At 46.2% G+C, this 21,390-nt stretch overlaps 1 protein-coding gene across 2 annotated transcripts in view; it reads left to right on the top strand.

The window, feature by feature from the left end:
- Positions 1-21,170, top strand: part of MVB12B (multivesicular body subunit 12B) — a 57,575-nt gene extending 36,405 nt beyond the window's left edge. For both annotated transcript variants that reach the window (XM_030461221.1, XM_030461222.1), the window contains 3 exons: positions 12,099-12,154; positions 13,354-13,413; positions 16,788-21,170. In XM_030461221.1, coding sequence (XP_030317081.1) covers positions 12,099-12,154; positions 13,354-13,413; positions 16,788-16,874 — 203 coding nt within the window. In that variant the 3' untranslated portion in view covers positions 16,875-21,170. The remainder of the gene's footprint in view (positions 1-12,098; positions 12,155-13,353; positions 13,414-16,787) is intronic.
- Positions 21,171-21,390: the final 220 nt, after the last annotated feature.

Below are 21,390 nucleotides of genomic sequence, written 5' to 3'. Positions count from 1 at the left end.
CACTGCACAAGAATTGCTTTTATCTTCATCTTCCAGCCTAGTTTCTCATGGTTGTGCAATACCTCCTATGTTCAAGTATTTTAGTTCACCTTGCTCTCTAAAGGAGGAGGCCCTGTGCTACATTTTACTGTTGATCCCAGTTCCCACGTGTACATTCTTGGCACTTCCTGAGAATAGAAGCAGAACTAAATTTATTTTTTGTGACACTGAATTTTAATCAGGTTGGTTCAAAAACCAGACAAGTTGTGACACAAGCTTTATTCTGCCATGAAACCTCTTTACTGAGGCTGAGATTAAAGTCAGCCTGTTCTTTGCCCTGTTGCGATTTCCAGTCTTTGGACTAAGAGACCTGGATAATCTTCAGATTATAAAAGGTTCTATTAATATCCAGCAGTTCAGAGAGGCTGAAGCCTCATGTAAAATGCTGCAGCTGCGTATTTCAGAAAGGGACATGTGTTACTTAATGAGATTCAAAAAAGTATATTTCTTACTGAATTAGCTGACTGGTGGTGTACATATTCTTTGAGTGCCTGCAGCTGCAGTCTGCCCCTCTGTTACCAGTGCTGGACTCAGGCAGGCTGGGCCCACACGGTGAAAGATGAAGCCACGAGTTCTCTTGCCTGTGTAATCTTTCAGATGTGTGATTTACTGATTAATCTGCTGTCATGCAAAGCAGCATTCCTTGACTTCATCATCTCATTTTTGTGTACCAGTGCAGGAGCACGGCAGCTCGGGCTGTGCTGCTGCTCTTTCTTGGCTGTCCCATGGAGCTGCAGGCTGGCATGAGGGGCTTGGCCCTACTCCTGCTGCACCCCACGGACCTGGCCCTGGTCCCTCGGGTCAGCCCTTACCTTCCAAGGAAGCTGCTGCCTCATCTCTGCATTGAGGATTATCCGGCTACTCCCCCGGAGCCTTGAATTATGTAGGAGCAGGGGTAGGGCAGGGATGTTGGGGTACTGGGGGCCTGCTGGGCACTGGGGCTGTGTCCAGCAGGAGGGTGACAGAGGGGACCCTGGCCAGGCAGGGGCTGTCCTGGCCAGGTGGGGTCTGTCCTGCTGTCACAGCGTGTCTGCTGGCAGAGGGTGAGTTGCTGGGGCCTGCACGGCTCACTGGTGGAGCACAACCTTTGAGGCGGGCTGTGCTGTATTTGTTTTGCTTTTCGAGAGCCATAGTTTAATTTTTTAAAATAAGAAGCTGCTCTGTGGTTTGGATATTTAAACAGTTATTAACTGAATGACAATTAACAGATTGCATAGACAGATTTTCTTTTGAAAACCTCTGAAATTGAGTACAGTTTGCAAAACTATCACAGCATAGTAATGACAATGAATTTTGATTTCCCGGAACTGATATTAGACTCCTTATTAAACTATGTGCATCTGCTTTTAATTTACTCCAAATAATTGGAAAATGCAATGAAGCTTTCCAATTAAAGCACGGCTTTATGCTGTTTAATAATACCCCCATAATATTATAGCTTATGAAGTGACAGGTGAGTTGGTGTATGAATAAAACATAAAGGCAGCAATAAGGGACAGAAAACCGGAGACAGTTGTTGGGGATTTTAAATGCTGGATGTAATTTGCATATATTAATCTCTTCTTTTCAGCCTTATCAGGCGTTCTTCAGTATTTGAAGTTAAAATAGCGTTGACAGGCGGGAGTACGCTTAGTTTTTTCAAGGATTTATTACTTGTATAATTTCTGATCTTTAATAAGCAGATATGACTGATCCTCATAGTTCTATAGAAATCAGTTAATTGTTCCAGATGGCGTGTACTGATTATGCAAAATTACTTTTCACACCATTTTTTTTTTCTGATGGAGTTTGGAGTAAAATTAAATTTTTTATAGCCTTCTTATCATGCTGTTTTACAGTGGTTTTTGCACAGAAGTTGAATTTAATCTACTATATTACATTGACCAGCAGAGTTATTCTAATGTAGCATTCTGTGATTTGACAAAGAATAATAGAACACATTGCTCATTGTTCGTTACTGTGCTGCTAATAAAAAGGAGTTCTAGTGCAGAAAAACCAGGCTGTTATTTATGAAGAATGCTTAATTTGCACAGTTAAAAATGCAAAATTGTTACAATGAGATGTTCTCTCTTTTGGATAGAAGACTTGGGCAGAACAAATGAAAATAGTCTTGTTGCTACAGATTTCATCTAATAAAGCAGGAATTTTTTTTTTTAAATTACTGGTGTGGCTAAGGCAGTGTGTTATTGGGAGGAGCAGTCATCCAGGCAGCACGCTCTGACTCCTTTCAAGAGGTGTCACTGGTGTTTTCCCTGATTATCGTCATCCAGATATCTCAATGGCATAATTTCATAATTGAAAACATTTATAAAGGTTGTTGGGCTTCATTTATCTAATGAAAAGCTGCTTATACAAAATAAACCACATAAGTCCCTCTTGCTAATAAGGTTATTGCGATTCATCGTAGCACTGACTCCGTTGTTGTTGGGGATGTCCCACTGCCCAGCTGTGCCATGCCCCATCCTGCAGGCATGCCCTGAGCCTTGCTGGAGCAGGCAGGATGCATTGAGCCCTCTCCTGATGGAGCTTTTTGATTTTGTTGGGTTTTCCTCCCTTGGGTGGGTCCTGAGGCTGCGGTGCCTTCACCAGTGAGCAGGGGGAGGTTGTGCAGTGCAAGGGTCCTGCTCATCCTTCAAGCCAGGCTTCATAGTGGGGTTCATACCTCAGACCTGCGTGGAGGGGCTGAAGGGACAGTCAGAGGTTGAGTCCAAGACATCTTAATAATCTTTGCAAAGTGAAACTGCAAATGTTTAAAAAATGACCTTGTGGTTAATGGAATTAAAATCACCAATTAAATTAGAAAAGTGGGGATACAGTAAATGGACTTTTATAAAGAGTGCTTATTTTTAACTCAGTAGAAAAAAGACAAGTAATTAACTCGGCCATTAGAAAGATCCAAATTTCTCCTTTCTCCTGTGAAACTAGAAAGTTGTTCAGTGTATTGTCTTTATATGTATATATATTTTGCATACATATATATATATGGAGATGACTAATAGCATAAATCAGAAATGATTAGAAAATATTTGTTCTAATGAAGTAATAATTTGGTAGTAATGCTTTTCATCAGTGTAGCTTAGGCTACATTAAGTGGACAGACTTTATATGGATTCTCTAATTTTAATCTTCAAAATGCTATCTAATGTCTCATTAAGACTTGCATATAATGTATCTTAAGTACAGTCATTAAATATAGTTTAGGGAGATTTATGTTCAGATATTGCTTAAAGATGTTTTAATAGGCCCATTTACTCTGATGATATTAATGAGCTCTTAACACATATTAAGCTTCTAAAACTAGTGGTATTCCTTTCACAGAGAGCAAAACAACTTAGGAACTGTAAATTAACTGGATGCTCCAACAAAGCTGGATTTCAGCTGGGTCTTCAGCCACCCTCTCCAATCTATTTGGTGCCATAAGCACTGGGCTGTGTCCCAGATAACTGTGTGTGTGGTGAAAGCTGCAGGTATAAATGTCTGTCACAGGGTCAGGCAAATTTGGTTGCTCATCTACTAAAATAAATAAATCTTGTACTGTTAGGGAAGAGCCAAATACTGTTGTGCTTGTAGATAAATTCTGCTTTTTGATCATCTAAAGTTAAGATGGAAGAATTGTAATTATATGGTAATAAAAACTGTTCATTCCCCTATTGTCACTTTATTTCCAACTCAGAAAGTTATTGCAAACAAAATTCTCTGGTTTCATCACTCAGCTCTTCTTAAAAAATCCTTCTGAGTTCAGAGACTTTTATAATTACTAAATTGGTTTGTTAGGAGGAGATAATAGCAAATTTCTTCTTTTCATAATTGGACATTTCTTCCCTGTAGGCTAATGTATGCGAGGCACTTGCATACACAATAAGCTGTGCTTTAGAAAAGCCATAACTAGCTAATAAGTGCTGTGGTGTCATCAGAGAGTAATGGTTTTCTGATTAGCATAATTAATGACAAATGGTGGTGCAGAGCGGGTGGATTGGTTTAGCAGATGATGAATGCGCGGCAGCCCAGGCTGTGTCCTGCCAAGGCTCTGGGCTGGCTGTCAGCACTGCTCTGCTGCAGGTAGGGCCTCGTTAGTCACCGCCAGCCTCGTTAGTCACCACTGGCCTCGTTAGTCACTGCCGACCCGCCCTGGTGCCATTGCTGCTCCCTGGCGCTTGGCAGAAGGTCCCACACACGGTGGTGGCTCCACACATGGCTCTTGGGGCCAGGAGCTATTCCTGTGGGGTGCCAGTGGTTGTGGTCCTCCCAGGGCCAGAGGGAAGCTCCAGCCCATGCAAGGAGATGGGTGCAATTTTCTGTGACTTGATTAATCAGGGATAATTTGCATTCACAAATGAGATGGATAAAAATGGAGTTACCTTTTCACCCTTAAGGGGGAGGAGGGATTATTTCCAGGTTGTGTCTTCTTTAAGTGATAAGCAACTCTTTTACCAATAAGGATGAAAATACTTAATTTGCATTAGCAAAAGAAGCTAATTATTATATAGTTAATTAGCATCTGGAAATGAGGATTATCTTAATTACAAAGCACAATTTCCTTAATAACTACAAAACTGTAAGTTTGATCTGTGTGGAGATTGGTGACTATTATTATGTAATTAGTGATCATATTAATGGTGTGGTGTGTTTAGATATAATTTGCATATGCAAATGAAATTTACCTGATAGAAATATGTGGCTCCACTAATGACTCTGAGCACGTAAAAATTAAATTACATTAAGAGATCTGGATCCAGAGTTGCTGTGCAGGGGCATGGTGGATCTCCTGCTGTAGAAGAGCTTTTGGATCCATGGGGCCATGGCTCCACATTCCAGCTGTCAGAAGGATGAGGAAATGTCCCCCCATCTTTTCACGCTCCCCAGACCTGGGTGTTGGGCACAGCCTCCAGCAGCCACACTGCCATCCTCTCTTGTGCTGCTGGCCTTAGACTTGTGTCCTCAGCAAGGCTTTTCTGGCTAGGTGAGTGTTCCATCACTGGTAATGGGCACACATTCTCTGCATTGGTGAGGTCCTGGGTGGAAGATGGGAATCTCACCTCCTTTGTAGTTGTGCTTGTGATGAGGTTCTGCTTTCCTGTCATGTGTAGGGGTGCCTGTGGTATGGCGAGCACAGTGCTTCAGGACAGCTGGTCCTTCTCTTTCCCCAGCTTTTATTGGAATCAAAATACTGTCAGTGTGTTTAAAAGAACTAAAGTCCTTTAAAACAAAACCACGTTAAGAGAGGGTGCTGTGCACCCTTTGCTTTTCACAGAACCCTTTGGGACAGATGGTGCATCAAGGCACAGCTGAAGGCCGAGCAGTGCTGGTGCTGAGCAGGATCCCAGACACTGTTGCAAGCAGGAGCTGCTGCTGCCACACGGTGACCTGAGCCCCATATGGGGAGGGTTTTGAGTTGGGGAGCTCACTGCCTTCCCAGTGACAGCCTCTCTGCCCCTGTTGTACAAACTCACACTTCTGGAAGTGGCTCAGCAATGGAAATCTAAGCTTCCAGGGGCAGATATAGTAATAAAACACTGTGTTTCTTTAATATACTCTGCTCCTAACCTGTAGTACTGAAATGACTGAAGTGCAAAAAATACCAATGCTTGGAGGAAGCAGCTGTTCCCCAGCAGGATGTTTCTCTCATCAAGAGGGATAAATTTACAGCCGCCAGCCAAGAACACTGCAGCTATTGTGGGTGCTTCCCGAGATGCTTTTTGCAACTTCTTCCTCCAGCCTGAGTCCTGCCTGCCTGCACCTCTCTGCAGCAGACAGACATTACATCTTTAATGACTTCCAAGGAGTCTGTCTATCATTACAGTGAGAGCTGAAAGCAATTGAACAGTGCCTGTGTTTCTCTTCGGGGCTGACCGTGCATGGGGTGGAGGAGTGCGAGGGCCTCAACTTCGCCTCCTGTCCGCCAGCGGGACCTGCCCCGGCCACAGCCCCGTGCGAGGGCCCTGTTTTGTATCTGCTCTGGTCTAATTAATTAAGGGTTGTTGCTTGGAAGTAGCACATGCTTAGGTGTGATCTTTGAAGTTTACTGTGGTGCGGAGACTTCAAAGGGGAGATTTTATTAAAAAATAATAAAATCAAGAGCTCCTAAACACTTGCAATTTGAAGAACTTGTTTGAAGTCTCTCCATGTTCTCTGGTGCTGATAGAGCCACAGCACTGAGGTACCACTTAGCCGTCACCATGCAGTACTTAACCTTCACTTTGTTTAAAAAAGAAAATAATCAGAACCAGGAGTACTTTCTCAAGTGTTTTCATGGCTTGATCTAGCAGTAAAGAACTAATTGTGCTGTGTCATGAGCAATGCAGGAAACAGAGAAAATCAAGGCTGACAATCAAATTAGCAAAAATGAAAATTTAGTCCAGGTCTGTTTTTTTAATCAAAGTCATTTCAAGACTAACAGGAAAGCTGTAAACCTTTCCCATCTAAGAGGTTTCCTTCCCCAGCCAAGGGGCCCCTGCTCTCCCGCTCACCTCACCAAGGGCTGTGTGGCTCAGTGCTGCTGCCATACCACAGCACAGCCCAGCCCTGGACCATGGGGACAGGGATGGGGCCATCCCTCCCAGAATGTGCTCCTGCTGCCCCATGTGCCAACCCCACAGCTCTGCCCTGCACCCCACAGCCCTGCCTGATGGCCATTGACCTCATCCAAGGAATCCCTCATTGCTCTGGGCAGGGTGAGAAGGGACTGGAGAAAGCAGGCAGAGGAAATGGGGTCCATGTCTTAATTTTTTGGGTACTTTATGAAGTAGATGTGTGCATTTTGGGGCTGTGTCTGCCACCAGGGAGTGCAGCCTGAGGTGGTCGCAGCATTCCTGATTGCAGCTGGCTTGGCAGGAGCTTGCAGGAGAGTTTGCTGTTGTTTTCCCTGTGAGGTTGTGCTATTGTTAGAGATTTGTAAATTGAGAGTGATGCTGTTCCATCTGGGATGCGGTGCACAGTAGCACAGAGAACACACATACATGTTTACTATTCAGACTGCTATTTAAATTGCTGTGTACAGAAATACAGAAGTAGGAGGCTTAGCTTAACATTATGGAGAAGGTGGTTTATTTTGAAAAGCTTGCATCCTTCTCTTGATGCATGGCAGACTGTTTCTTCCACCCTTCTGAATGACCTCCCTGTGTACTGAGATCACACAAGGTGTGTGTCCCTCCCCTCTAGCCCTGCCTGCCCTCAGTAGGTCCCTGTAGCCACCTGGGCTGAGTCTGGACATGCCTGTGCTCCCTACCAGCACCCTGGTTCTCACCCAGTTTCAAGTTCCTCTGCTGTCATCTAGCTGACAATTAATCTTTCTCTATAAATAGGTGAGCTTTGCTGGGTTTATGCTGTTGCTGTAGGCTGGTTTATGAGATAATTCATATATTCATATGAGATAATTCATATATGAGAAAACACAAATGTTCCCTTAGTGTCTCAGGTCTGGGGGAAATCCGAAGACTTTTGTAATATTACAGAAATCTCTTTCTAAAATCTAAGATAATTTCAATTTTAAAGGTGGCAATAGTACGTTCAGTCTTGTTTTTTTTTAGTGTTTTGCATTAGCAGTGCTTAGTTTTCAAAGTCATGCAGGAAAATGTTTTGCAAGGGATTGATTTATTTAAATATTTTTTTAAATCAGCAGTTGAAAATTCAAGTGTAAAAGGCCGTGCAAAAAATAGCAATAAAGAAATGCAAAGCTATAAAAGCTTATGGTGAGAATTTAAATGCAGAAACAGCTGTTATTTCCTTGGGAGTTGAGGTATATAAACTCTTCCATGGCTGTGTATCCCCACAATAGTGGTGTGAAGAATTAGCACTCACTGCAGTGTGCAAACTGAACCCGCCAAGCACTGAGGCAGCTATTCATCTATACCCAGGAGCTAAATATGACAATGTTAGCATTTTTCATTTCCCTGACGTTACCATTAATAAAGCAATGATCCAAAAGAAGCTTTGCTGAGTCTGTTCTTTATGCTTCCATCACTCACAACTAGATAATTTCACACAGGATCGTTTTTAAATTAAATGACGATAAAAGCGCTCTGCTGTCCTGTGTTCACTAGTTCATAGAAGTCTATCAAGTCATTAATGTGTCATGACAAACTGCTAGTTGGATACAAGAGTAATTAATTATTTGCATAAATAACAGGTTGAACTTTGTGCTTTGAACCACAATGACATATGAATCACATCAGGGATATCTTGGAACCTCTTGCAGGGGGTTCATGGGAGGGGTGGGAGCTGAGCTGGGCGTGCGTGCAGAAGTGTCCTCGTGCTTCAGACAGTCAGGAGTTTGGCTTGAGTTTTGATGCTTTTTTTGTTCCTAAGTTCTTCATTAATGGCTGTTTCAAGAAAGCATCTGATCATTGGAGATTTCCGTGAACAGTTATACAGATTTTCATAATCACCATTAATCACCACATATTTTTCAAGATAATTACAGCAATTATTATTTAGATTCTTCTTTCATGTGTGTATTGTAGAAAAGAACAAGTGCTTATTACACTGGGTAGTGTAGAGAACTGTGGTCTGAAGTTCTTTGTCATCTAGAAACTCATTATGTTAGTTGATGCTGCCTGTGAAAGTTTGTCAGTGTGTTTAAATTAGGGTAGCATTGGCAGGTCTGATTATTTAAATGTGGTAGCTTTGCTAAAAATATAGTTATTTAAGAAAGATGAATTACTAATTTGACATTTGAGATTTAGTTGGAGTCTACAGCACAGAAGGCAGCATCTATCGTGTGCTTAGAGGAGGGTGACGGCACTTTTTCAGATTAAAGAGAGAATTTCTAAGCAAGCAAGTCTTTGAGTCTTAGCAAATTATAACGAAGAAGGTGCCACTGGTTAAAAGGTGGTTGTGGTTTTCAGTGGACCTGAACCAACTAATGGGATGGCTCCACTGCCCTTTTGGGAGCTCCATTCATCAGGGGTTATGGTGTCCTCCCAGCCACCACTGGGGATTCACAGGCATGCCATTTTGAGGCCATTTTGAAGTGAAATGTGCAAGGTGCAAATGTTTTATATGTCTTTAAAATATTTTATAAGTTGCGGCCTTTTGAAGATGCTAATATCTGTGTGGGTCAGTGCATGAGCCTACTCATTTGGGGGTATGAGTAACTCTACTGGTGGTAATGTAGTAAAAATGGGACCTTGCCCCCCTTTCTTCTGGATCAGTACATGTTGCCTCTGGAAAGAGCTGTACTTTATTGTTCACCAGCACCAATTCCTTTTATCCTTTTGTATTTCCATCTGCTGGTCTCCAGCGTGGCACAAATGGATACTGAGAAACAGTGAATAGCTCTTGGCCAGACTAAAATGAACTGCAGCTCCAGGCCAGAGCCTGGCCAACACTGCTGTGGACATGGTAACAACGTAGTTAACTCAACACAGCTCATCAGAGACTGCCAGGAGTGCTTCAAAAGCAACAGGGAAAAAAAAAAAGAAAAAGGGAGGAATCAGAGGCTGCTGCTGATGTTTATTTACAGCAGAGCATCAGAACAAGGGACACGGAATTAAAAGCCTCCTACAGTTCTGGTTTCATTTAATTTTATTATGAAATTAACTGGCTGCTGTAAGCGGCAGTGTCGTACCGTCGCGGTGCACAGCGGGAGCCATGGTGCCCACACCCAGCCCCCGGTGCTGGACACCCCAGCAGATGTGGCACACTCCCTGGAGCTCCTCCTGCCTGTTGTTGGAGATGCCTGTCCCTGGAGATTACTTCCAGCAGTTACCTACTTCCCTCTTCTGTGAGTCTGGGTGAGCTGCTGTGCAGTGGGGAGTGCTTTTAAGGGCTCAACCCATGCAAGGTCTGAGCTTGGGCAGAGCTGTGTGGAGCTGAGCCTCCCTAGAAAACCACTAAGAGCTAATGTTAATATGAGATGGTGTTGGGCTGGAACAAATTGTTGCTGCATTTGTTAATCTTCTGGGATTTGGATATATGCTCCATAAAGGAAGCTAGGTGCCTCATGAGTGTGAAAAAGCTCTTTTTGGGCAGCAGGAGCCCTGAATCTTTCTCTCACTGTATCCATGGCTGCAGGATCGTGGGCAACACTGTGTAGGGAATGGGGGGTGTCCTTCATCTAAAGCGTTTGTTGCATCCAGGGCCAGCTGGGAAGTAGAGGTGAGGGATGAGCAGCTGCTCCCCCTGTGTCACAGGGGTCCCACCACCTGCCGTGAGTGACCGAGTCGGGTAGAAGGGTGGAGCTGAGCCCTCAAAGCCCTGGGGCAGCTTTCTGCTTTATTTCCATAAAGCTTCCTGAGCTGGTGGGTATTTAAATCCTCACAACTCCCAACGCCTGGCTGGGAAAAGAGCCGCTGGATGAGTGTGTTGTTTTCCACTGTCTGCCTGTAATGTGTTTTAGCAGCAGCCGAGTGACAGGCCTGACACACCGGCTCCCGTGCATGCTCCTGCGCTTCGGGAGTGCAGCATTAATAACACACTTCCATGCATCACGCCATTTTTAAGCATGATCGTTATGATAAAGGGCATATACTTAATTACAGGCCTGCTTAATTACAGCTCTGTTGAAGCTCGTTTGTTTAGGAGAGTGCTAATTGCGCTGCTGAGCCTTTGGCACACCCTGCTTTCATCTGCTGCTTTGGTCTGCAGTTTTGAGCTTCGGGGGGGCTGGAGTGAGAAAGGACCAGAGGAGGGATAGAGGCAGGTCCGGCAGGGGCTGCCGGGGAGCCTGCACACTCATCACAGCTTATTCTTTAAATTACTTTACAAAAGCTGGTGTGTGACTGATCAAAGCAGGTTTCTGTCGGGATAACAAATGCAGATGGTCTTTCAGGTTCAAAACTTCCTGGATTTGGTGATGCTGCTTTTCATCTGTTTCCTTTTGTTTCATGTAGCGCTGCGGCTGCCGCGTAACACCTTTGATAATGAAATGGCTCCGATGGAGGGGTTTTTTTAAGTAAAAAATACGCAAAGCAAACGTAAAATGCTAAGTATTCTTAAATAACCCTTGTTAAGTCATCACTAATGTGGTAACACACTGGTGCTGATGGAAGTTAAAACAGCAAGCAGAGATACACCATATTCATAGATGCAGATGCTTTGTGAAAGCACCTGATTCAGGATTACTTGAGGGCACTCAAAGATTTAAGTTTGTTCTAATTTTAAGTGTTTATTTAATTCAGAGATGAAATTCAAAGGTATAACTGAAATAAAGTGTATGCATTTGGAGATGCACTCCACCATAGTAATGTGCCTCTTTTCAGCCTTGTGTGGAAATTGCTGAGTTACATGTTTTAAAAATAAGTGTTTCCCTTGTACTGATAAGTCTTGGGGGTCAGGCAGGGGCTTTCTGTGGAGTTCCTGGGTGATGATAGGGCAGAAACACTGAATATCATGCCACTAAGAAGAATACACAAGACAATATAAAGGCAAACAATCCTCTTAGTATCATTAAGTTTGTGCTACAGAAAGTGTTTGGCCCAGTATCACGAGGTGATGCCATGAGCTGTTGTGTCCTTGTGTATGTCCTCAGTCCCCACCATTTTCCATCTTCCAGATGTGGTTTGCAGGTGTTTGAGTGCCATTGCTCACTGCTGAGTTTGCACAGAGTTTCCCAGGCCAGGGAAGCTGCTTGGCTCTGGAGTTGGTTTTGTTCTTCTCAGGTGCGCTGGGGAGGTACGAGACACCCGAACCATGTGTGTTCCTTATCCTCGTGCATGGACTCTGCGTTCACTCAGGTGGTTCTGTGTGGTGGTGCTGAATGCATGTCTGCCCTCGTAAACTGCTTGTATTTTGTTTCAGTTGCAAGTACTGTCTTTTTTTGGCAGCTGAGCCAAATTGGAAGACTCAAAATTCAGACCATGAAATTGTATATGGGTAGAGTGGGAAGACTTCATTGAATTCCTGATTTAGTAGGGGCTAACCCAGCTGTGTCTCCAGGAGAAAGAAAACAGTGGCTAGAGGGAGAAACACCTCTACAGGGAGGAACAGGACGGCAATAATGTCTATAAAGCTATCAGTCATGTGTCCGTGCCACATACACTTGATAATTACTGGCAATGTGTGAATCTGCATGTCAGAAGTCAGCTGGCAATGTGACCTGTCACTTGTTTTGTTCCTTCCAGCCATGGATGGAGTGCCTTTCATGATTTCAGAGAAGTTTGCCTGTGCTCCTGAAGGGGTGAGTCACCTTTGGTTTTTTCCTAGTGTCTAAAGTTCATCTTTTCATGGAGAGCAATCACAAAGCAGTTCCCTGTTCCAGCCTGGAAAGTTTGAGGAGGCAGCTGAGTCCTAATGATGCTTCAACCAGACCTCAGCTAGGTTCCAGGGAGCAGAAGCTGGGATAGAAAAATTATTTTGGGACTTGTGTTGCCCTCTGAAGTGGGAGATAATCTAAGCTAAAGCATGTCAAGTGCATCAGCAAAGCAGGCTGGGTGATGTTCACATGCAACATGTTTCTGTTGAGTTCACTCCTTGAGTGGAGTGTGTCTGTGCTGCTGGCAGCACAGCTCCTGCAGGCAGCAGGGTGAGCACAGCAGGCACAGTGCTGGGTATGAGGGCAGCAGTGCTGGCATGGGGTGCTGCTGATTGCTGGGGCAGGGCAGGTTTACTGGGCCGACATGGAAACCCCAGTACAGATTCAGGATTTAAGTTGGTGATCCAGAGCTCAAAGGATCTTCATCTCATTACCAGTTCCCTGATTCACCCAGTCTTCACACAGTATCTCTTTAAAAGTCATTTTACAAGAATCTGTTACAGCAAACACTGAGCCATCAGTTGTGTCTGAGTTTTCACTTGGTGCTCTTGCTTTGTGCTTTCTTCTTCCTGCTGCCACAACCTGCCTATGCAGCCCATGCAGGTTTTCACAACCATTGCTTTCTGAAAGGGTTGTTTATCAGCCCTTATTCCCAGAAAGCTGGAGTCCCTGCTGCGAGGACAAATGCAGAGAGATTAGGTCGTGCTAATCCTCCCCTCGGATCCTTTAGACACCATTGCCACCATATGGTCAGTTTGGTCTGGGCTTCCCGCAGCCTGTGCTGCTAACACCTATGTGCTGCAGCCATCTGAAATCCATAGGGTGTCCCAGGAACAACAGTCCTGTGTCAGTGAGATGGGTAAGGATATACATGCACAAAATGACACCTAGATGAGTGTGAGCTGTCCCTGCTTAGGGAGAAAGGCGTTAGAGCTGTGTTCCACAACCCGCCTTCTGCTGCATCACTCCTGTGGTGAGCTGAGGAGCAGGATCATGCACATGTTTACAGATGGTGCCTCTAAATCTCTGGTGACAGAGTATTTGCTGACTTTAAACAAAACAAGATCAAACAAAAAAACCCCAAAAACCTGAGTATATATTCTTTTTTTTTTTTTCCTTGCCAGATGCAGCCAGTTGATCTCTTAGGCATCACAATCAAAACCCTTGCAGAAATTGAAAAGGAGGTAGGTACTGAGCAAAACCATCATGAGTGCTGTATTCACCTTGTTGTAAAATCCCTTCACTTACAGAAAAGGCCTCTCTTGTTTTTTCCAAGGCACTGCTAGTGGATATAGTCAATGCAGAGTCAAACAGTAAGCCTAGAATTAGGGATGTTCTCTGTGATCTGTGCTGGGTGAAGATGCTGGTGTTGAGTCTGATGGCAAAGTCTGCTGCCCTCTGTTCAATTCCAGATATCTGTCTTCAATCTTTCTTTCACATTGTATTAACCAAACATGTTACAATCAGGGAGCAGTTTATATTAGGTTGCCTCTTGCATCTTAGGGAGTCAAGTGAACTTGACTAAGCAGTGTCAGGTAAACTCCATCATTTGTTAGTTTGATAGTGCTGGTATCTCGTTACGAGGAAAAATGGGCTGCACTTTCAATGGGCTTGAGTCTTTTGGGAGCTCAGGGAGGAGACAGCCATCAAACTGAGAGTGGTCTGATAGTCCCCAGGTGGCGTTTTGGCACATGCATGACTGGCTGCCAGGGTGCTTAGGCCTAGTGCCCCCTGTATGTGCATCCATCCTCCCCTGATACTGCCAGGAGCTGGCCACAGGGCAGCCAGTCCCATCTGCTGGAGGGGAAGTAAAGTGGCACTGGATTTGCTACTGCAGCCCTTCACCCTCTGGAGCAGGAAAGGTCCCAGAGGCTGAGGGCACTGCATGTAGGGGTGAGCTGTGCAGCCCTGCCTCATGCCCCTTGCAGTCCTGTGGGGACATTGGCACCAGGGTTCTTTGTGTGGCCATGGTAGGAGAGTGTGATACCTGCTGGCTCTCCCCACACCCTCCTGTTCCATTATGGGCTGTGTGTGATTCAGAGTAATGAAAAGTATAATTATGCAGCCCATATTCTTTGATGAAGCATCTTGTCTGCACATAGATAGCTATGCATATAAATATTGTGAATTTCTGCATGGCTTTATTTCCCTTGCAAGCAATAGCACCATTACAGCAAATCTTCTGGATTTCCAAAGCAGCAAGAACATTTTCCCTGGAGCTAGATGCCTTGCAAAAATACTCCTAAATAATTCCAAGAGTTATTGTTCTCTGTCGCCACATTTGCAGATATATGCACCCATCCTTCAGGCCACAAGGACCCCACCCTTCCAGGAAAAATGATAAAAATAGTCACAAATTCTGTCATAGTCAAGCTGCCCATGAGGTTGGCAGCTCATTGCAGGCAGCCTGTGCAGCCATGCCTGAGGAGCATGAAGAAGGAAGGGGTGCATGCAGAGAGGCAGTGAGGCCCTGTGGCTGGTGATGGGTTGAAACTGTGGGTCTGGCCTGTCCTGGGTCGTGGACACGGAGCGGCAGTGGGCAGGCAAGGTGGGCGCTGTGCGGTGCAGTGGGGGCACTGCAGCTCCTGCAGCGCCTCATGGCAGCAGCAGTGTGGGAGGCACCGACCTGCTGAGTGCTCTGGCACTGTCGGGCTGTGCCCGTCTTGGCTTTAGTTTGGCATAGAGCGAGAAGTCTGGCTAGAGGCTAATTAGTAAAGTGAGCATCTAATATTAATCATTCCTTTTAAACTGACAGGGAAGGCAGTTCATTTAACCACTTAATTGCTACAAGTTTTCATGGGCTGCTCTTTGTAAATATGTTTAATGGAGAAGTTGTAAATCTAAAAGAGCTTAAAATTTTAATCTTATACAGAAATATTTTTCCTTGTTCTCATGTTTGTAGTCAATTCTCCAGAGCGTAGTCACATGAAATGTTCTTTAAATGAACATATTTGCTAACTGGCATGATTTCAGTTTTTAAAACATTGGTTCCAGCAATTAGGCATTTTTTTTCAGTTCCCAAATGACTAGAGAAATTCGTCTTGATTATAATTGCTCTTAGCCACGCATATCTAATTTGTGTCTTTTTAAGTGTTAATTAGTAAACAGTTTGAGCTGACATCTTTATGTGTTTGTGTGTTGAAAAATGAGGCTTATTGCTTGTTTAGCTCGGGGCTGGTACCGCTGGCTGTGACACCGCGACACGGAGGTAAAACTAACGAAGCCGCCTTTGCCAGGGATGAGCGGGGCGGTGGGTGCCCCCCGGGTCCCGATTCCGGTCCCGGTCCTGGTCCCGGTACTCCTCCCCGCGGTGGTTCCGGGCGCGGCCCCGCCGGGCACACCCCGGGCACGCGCCGCGGTCCCTGCGCGCCCCCTGCCGGCCGCGCGCAGCCGTGGCTCAAGGATCGGGTCCCGGCAGTGTCCCTGCGGTGTCCCCGCTTGTACCTCCTCTAGTGACTCTGCTCTGTGGGACGGAGTGCTGGGACCTGCTCAGCAGGCAGCGGATTCTACCGCAGTGGGACACCTGGATGGGGACAGCACTGGTGGCCTTGCACAGGCACTGGGCACACTGAACTGGGACGGAGAGGTTTCGGTGTTGAAGCAGAGGCACTGACTGACAGTCAGCTGGAGGAACAGATCCAGCTTGTCCCTGTGCAGCCCTGGTGCAGCTCCCATGGGTCCTGGCGCTCTGGAGGAGCTGGTGGCAGCCCTGGCACAGCTGGTCCACCCAGCACTAGAGCTCCGTCCCCACTCAGGTGGTGAGGATCAGGCACTAGCAAAGTCACCAAGTTCTCAGGGCTCTTGAGGAGCAATGACAAACAGGCCTGGCCTAAGGGAACATGTGAGTGTCATGGTGACATCCCAGGAGCCACAAATGGGACACTGGGAAGCACAGTCCATATCCAGAGCCATTACAGTGGCTGTTCTGGGGCTGTGTGCTGCTCCTGCCCTGCAGCCCCATCTCATCACTCCGTTTTGGTCACACCACCCTCCACGTCAAAGCCACTGTGGTCCCGGCCTCTCCTGGGGGTGTCACGGCAGGACAAGTGGCCTCAGCAGCAGGCAGGGGGCTTGGGGCTGCTGGAGTGCGGCCCACAGTGTGCCACGAGATGGCACTGCTACGGCATATGCCATGGTGGCAGGGATATCCCTCGGGCTGCATCAGTGTCCAGCCAGTTGCAGTGATGTCTGTGGAGTGCAGGGATGTATATAGGAATTTTCACCCACACTGCCAAACCAAAAAATGTTAATTATGATAGTACCAGCATGCTTAAATTCCCCTCCAAATGGAAATCTTTCTGCCTAGCTGATTTGTACACAGGATGAGTATGGTCATGTTTGTGTTAGAGCTGGGTTTTAGGGGAGGGGGAGAATCCAACCCAGGATGGTCACCAAGGTGGGGTTGGGTGGTGCTGGCAGGGTCACCCCATGTGGCATCTACAGCTCAGAATGCTGCTGGGCCAAATTCTCAACAACTGCTTCTGCTGTTGTTGTATTGTGGGAGAGTGGCTGTATGGCTGCCTGCCCCACAGTCCCTCCTATCTGTCTCTGCCCACAGTATGACTACAGCTTCCGGACGGAGCAGAGCGCTGCAGCCCGCCTGCCACCCAGCCCCACGCGCTGCCCACCGGTCCCGCCATCCTGAGAGGGCTGCCGGCACTGGAGCAGGCCTGTGCGTGCATACTACTGAGTGGGATGCGGCGTCAGGGCCGCCCCGCAGACCCCTGCTCTTCCGGCCACCACCACCCTGTGCTGCACCACCTCCTCCTGCACACGCCGCTCCATGCCTGGGGACTGCGCATTCTTCTGGCAGCTGCTCCCCGTCCCCCCTGACTGCTGCGGACACCTCTCCATGTGAGTACATGGCTGAGAGCTTGACCGCAGTCCCCTCTTGTCCCCACTTCATGATCCCTGCTACAGGACAGTCACAAGAACCAGAGCTGTCACAAACTGCTGCAAACAGTGAGCTGTGAGCTTGCCGACCATCCAGAAATGCTCAGCAGCAAGCCTTAACAGTCAAGAATAGTAGAAGATACATCTGGCCGTAGTGGTGCCCTGTCTGCCTCCACCGAGGTCCAGGCACCCCACAGCTCCACCACAGCCAGATCAACCCCAGACTGGGATCACATTTTTGCTGTAGGCTGGCACAAGTGGAGTCAGTCACCCAGAACTGTCTTGAGCTCTGCCCCCAGGCCTTGGTGGGGGTGAGGGGTGCAGAGAGCACAAGTTGCGCTGTAGTTTCCAAGGTGAAGCACCTCTGCTCTGCACAGGGGTCCCTCTGTCCATCAGGACCTCGAGCAACAAATATCCTGTATTTCTTTCTGGGATGGATGCTGGCAGACCCCAGCAGTACCCCGCAGATCCCTGCCTGAGCAACCTGCCGAGCTGGAGCCCTTCTGACAGTACAGATGCTGTCATCTGCCCTAGGCTTTAGGCAGTTTTCTAGTATCTGCCCCACTAGCTGCTAAAATGAGAGATGTGCCTGTTGCTCATGCAGTGGCGGGAAACACTGAACTCTGGCATGGTGCAGGGTGAGAGTGGGATGCATTAAACCCTGACCTCGGCCTCCATGTGATTGCTGACCTTAGCTCGCTCCCCAGTCACATGCATGTCTTGGAGAAGTCTGTTGCTGTAATAAGTTATTTAGAAGTGCCCGTCTGACTCCATGCTGCTTTTTCAAGTCTCTGCTGTAGAACAAAGCTACATCATGGCAGCAAAATAGCAATTTTTAAGTAAGTGTTAAAACGTACAACTTTTTATATTGTAAAATACTGATTACCTAACCCTATTGAAATGCAATTGCCATAGCAACAAGTAACAAACAGTGTTGTCGCTCTCAGTCTGGGTCATATGTATGCCCTGACCTGCTTTGCACTGCTTTTGATTGATCTTGCGTTTTCTAGTTGGACTGAATGGTGACTAACAGTAAGTTTTGTACTGTCAGCTTGTATTTTTTGTTTGTACATATGTAAAATATTTCTTGTCCAAAGATGCATTTCTGGTTTTAAGGCACCATACTGTACTACCGAGATAATGAGCACAAAATACCATAACATTCGGGACAGACCGATTCAAAGTCTTTGCTTCAGCTTCTTTCAATCAGGTAAATCATTTTCTGTAGCTGCCTCTGTAAAGCAAGGCTGTGCAGTTGGAAAGCAGAGGCCGATTTGGTTGCAGGTGTGTCATGTTTGGGCACAAGAATTAAAACTGTGCCCTTTGCACCAGCTTTGGAGATGTGGGTGAACCCCTGGAAGTGCTCATTTAGTTGGAGGTTGCAGCACCATGTTTAGTTCTTATTTATCCTGCAGGAAAGCAAAGCCAGACCTCACTGCCAAGCTTCACAAAGGCTAGATTGATGATGCCGACATCAACAAATGAACATACCATGGCAGCCTGGTCATTTGGCTCAGGTTCACTTGAAGTTCAAATCCACTCCATGCTGTAGTACTGTGCCCATCTCATCCATCTTCTGTGTTTCTGTGTTTCTGTTTTTCTGCTTGTAGTTTGTTCTGTACTTTTCTGTGGCATCCATTTATAGCTTCTCCTGCGGCTTAGTGGACACCACAGGTAGGTGGAAGCTGCCGGCAGAGATGTGTTCCTCATAGCTATGGGATGAAGGTGCTGCAGAGAGCTGCCTTGCCCTCCCCTGTTGCTGGTGGAGGAGGAGTGAGGGCTGCAGACTGGTGCAGGGCAGCCAGGGAGGAAGCTGCAGAGCTCCAGGGGCAGTTCCTGATGCTGGGAGATGAGATGAGACTGCCCCTTCTCAAGCCACATCTCCCCATGCTGAGGGCTGGGCTGACTGCACCACAGCTGGAGCGCTCAGGGAGGAATGGGTTTGGATGCTGCTGAGCCCCGTGTTTAGTGAGGCACTCCCTGGGTATGCTGGAAAAATGGGCATATTGCATTGAGTCCTTTCCTGTGAGATTTGGCTTAGAGAGCATCAGTAAATATTATTGGTGCTTTAATATTTATAGCAATAGTTACATTTGCTCAGCCTTCTCAGAGGTAGTGAGCTTTCTGTTCAGTGACCTACAAGAAACACTGTATGTCTTGAAATGCTGACAGGACAAACAGCTGGGACAGGCAGCAGTGAAACCTTCTGGATGTGTTTATATAGTTGGGTCTTACTCTTTCCTCTCTCACACTGGGATAGCAAAGCTGCTTCCAGGGTGCATCTGCAAAGAAACTTGAGTTTGGTTTGATCTTCCCAGTGTGTTTCTGCACTGTGGCATGGCAGGGATGCCATGTGCTGAAGGCGTAAGTAGTACAGATGCAGTTCTTGTGGTACAAGCACAATAGAGGTGTTGTGAGCAAAGAGCTGCAGCTGCTGAGCACCAGCTGAGCTCAGACATGCTACCCAGCAGCTGGAAAACTGAGCATTTCTGAAAGGAGAGGGCTCAGGGCCAGTGCTTGGAAGTACAGCCAGACACATGGTGCAGGGTGCTGGACTCTATGTGTCGCCTTCTCAGTCCACCAATCATAGGAAACTTTTTAATGGCATCTCTGGATTTCCAGGATCTTGGGCATCAGGTCAGCATTTCCACAGGCAGGTTTTATTTGCTGTTCTGTAACTTTTGTACTTAGAGCAACTCATTGCAAGGCTGGTCCTTGTGTCCTTACAGCAAAGTCCTCCCCATTGACATGTACCATAGCCAGTACCAGCATCTCTTCTGCATCTTCCTCCCTCCCTGCCCAAAAAACAACTGTGGTAGCATTGGCCCAGGCCATAAATATTGAGGGAACCTGATGCTGACAGCTGGCAATGGAGAAGCCTTCTGGAGCATAAGGGGAGGTGATGAGTCAGTGGAAAGCAACAAAAGTGAATTTGCAGAGCTTTACCAGATGTGCTTGGCTACCTTGCCTCTATTTCTAGAACAAAACTAGTCTCTAGGTAGCTTAATCTTGTGGCTGCTGGAGAAATTAGTTTGCCAAATTATCAAGTGTCTGCAGCAGAGACAGAAAAGCAGCAGTGCAGGGTTTGCTTACTGTAAAATACACCTTCTGATGTGAATTAGTAGTGACATGCTGTCTCCCAGATTTTTCATGGCAAAGAGTGGGTAGCGTGCTGGGACAACTTGTGGGCCATCCAGGCCAGGCTGTGCTGTCTACTGTGTTAACAATGAAAGGCAAGAAACTAGTCCAGAAAGTAATGTAGAGTGTGAACTTTGTGACAAAATTCAAATGTGGACAGTCGTAGCAGGTGTCTTCCTCTTGGGAGCATCTTGTAGCTGTAGTTTTGTAGGAATAAACTTTGTCAAACTTTTTCCCTTTGGATGTGGCCGAGTTTGGCCACGGCATTTATAGGAGAGGATCCCCCGTCGGCCCCCTGTGTCGTACCAAGTATTGGTAGTCTGTAGCTCTGGGCTTGTTTGGTTTCACACCCTCCCCTACCCCACCACTTTCCTGAGAGGGGAGAGCAGCCCCTGCAGAGCCCTTCCTTCTCCTCCCCAAGGGCTCTCTGCATGCAGATAATTACCTCAGCCTTCCAGCCTTGGCAAACAGCCGGGGACCTGCCGGCAGTCAGTGTGTTATCCTGAGCCATCAAACTCCAACAGCACTGGGCAGGGAGGGTGCTCCTCTGCTCACAAAAAAAGCTCAGTAAGGTGCTGCTCAATTCATTCAGTACAGGGAAACCAAACAGTTTGGATATTCTGGTTGTTTATTGTGAAATTGTTTCTTAACAGCAACGGTCATAAATGTCATCATGCAAATGGAAAAGAGAAACCTTTTATGCAGTTGCAAAGTGTTTTTCTAAGATGCTATGCATTTTGTTGGGTTATTGAAAGTGAATTTACTGTGCATTAATCTTATGAATGTTACTACATTTTATATTTATTTTAGATGACCCTCCTGTATTTTACAAAGGGAAGTTTCATTGTGTGATAACTTAGTCTGTATTCTTAATATAATTTGTTAAATAAAACTTGTTTTAATCGGTTTATTCTCTGTGCTTTGGGTTTTAAATTTGGAGTTTAAGAAGCTTTAAAAGCTCTGTTTGCAGGAGTGGAAAGGGGTGTCCCTCCAACTCTTTTCCCTCTGTGCCATTGTTGCACTGATTTCCTCAGATCCCAGACCTGGATGTTTTAAAAGTAGCATGGAGCTGTGTACCCAGGAGGTGCAGGGTCATCCTTGTGCACTCCAGGGGCACAGAGCCAGGGTTG

This window comes from Calypte anna, chromosome 17 (genome assembly GCF_003957555.1).
Source record: "Calypte anna isolate BGI_N300 chromosome 17, bCalAnn1_v1.p, whole genome shotgun sequence".
In the NCBI taxonomy this organism is placed as follows: domain Eukaryota; kingdom Metazoa; phylum Chordata; class Aves; order Apodiformes; family Trochilidae; genus Calypte; species Calypte anna.
Note: the sequence above shows the minus strand (reverse complement) of the source record. Positions and strands in the feature narration are given on the sequence as shown.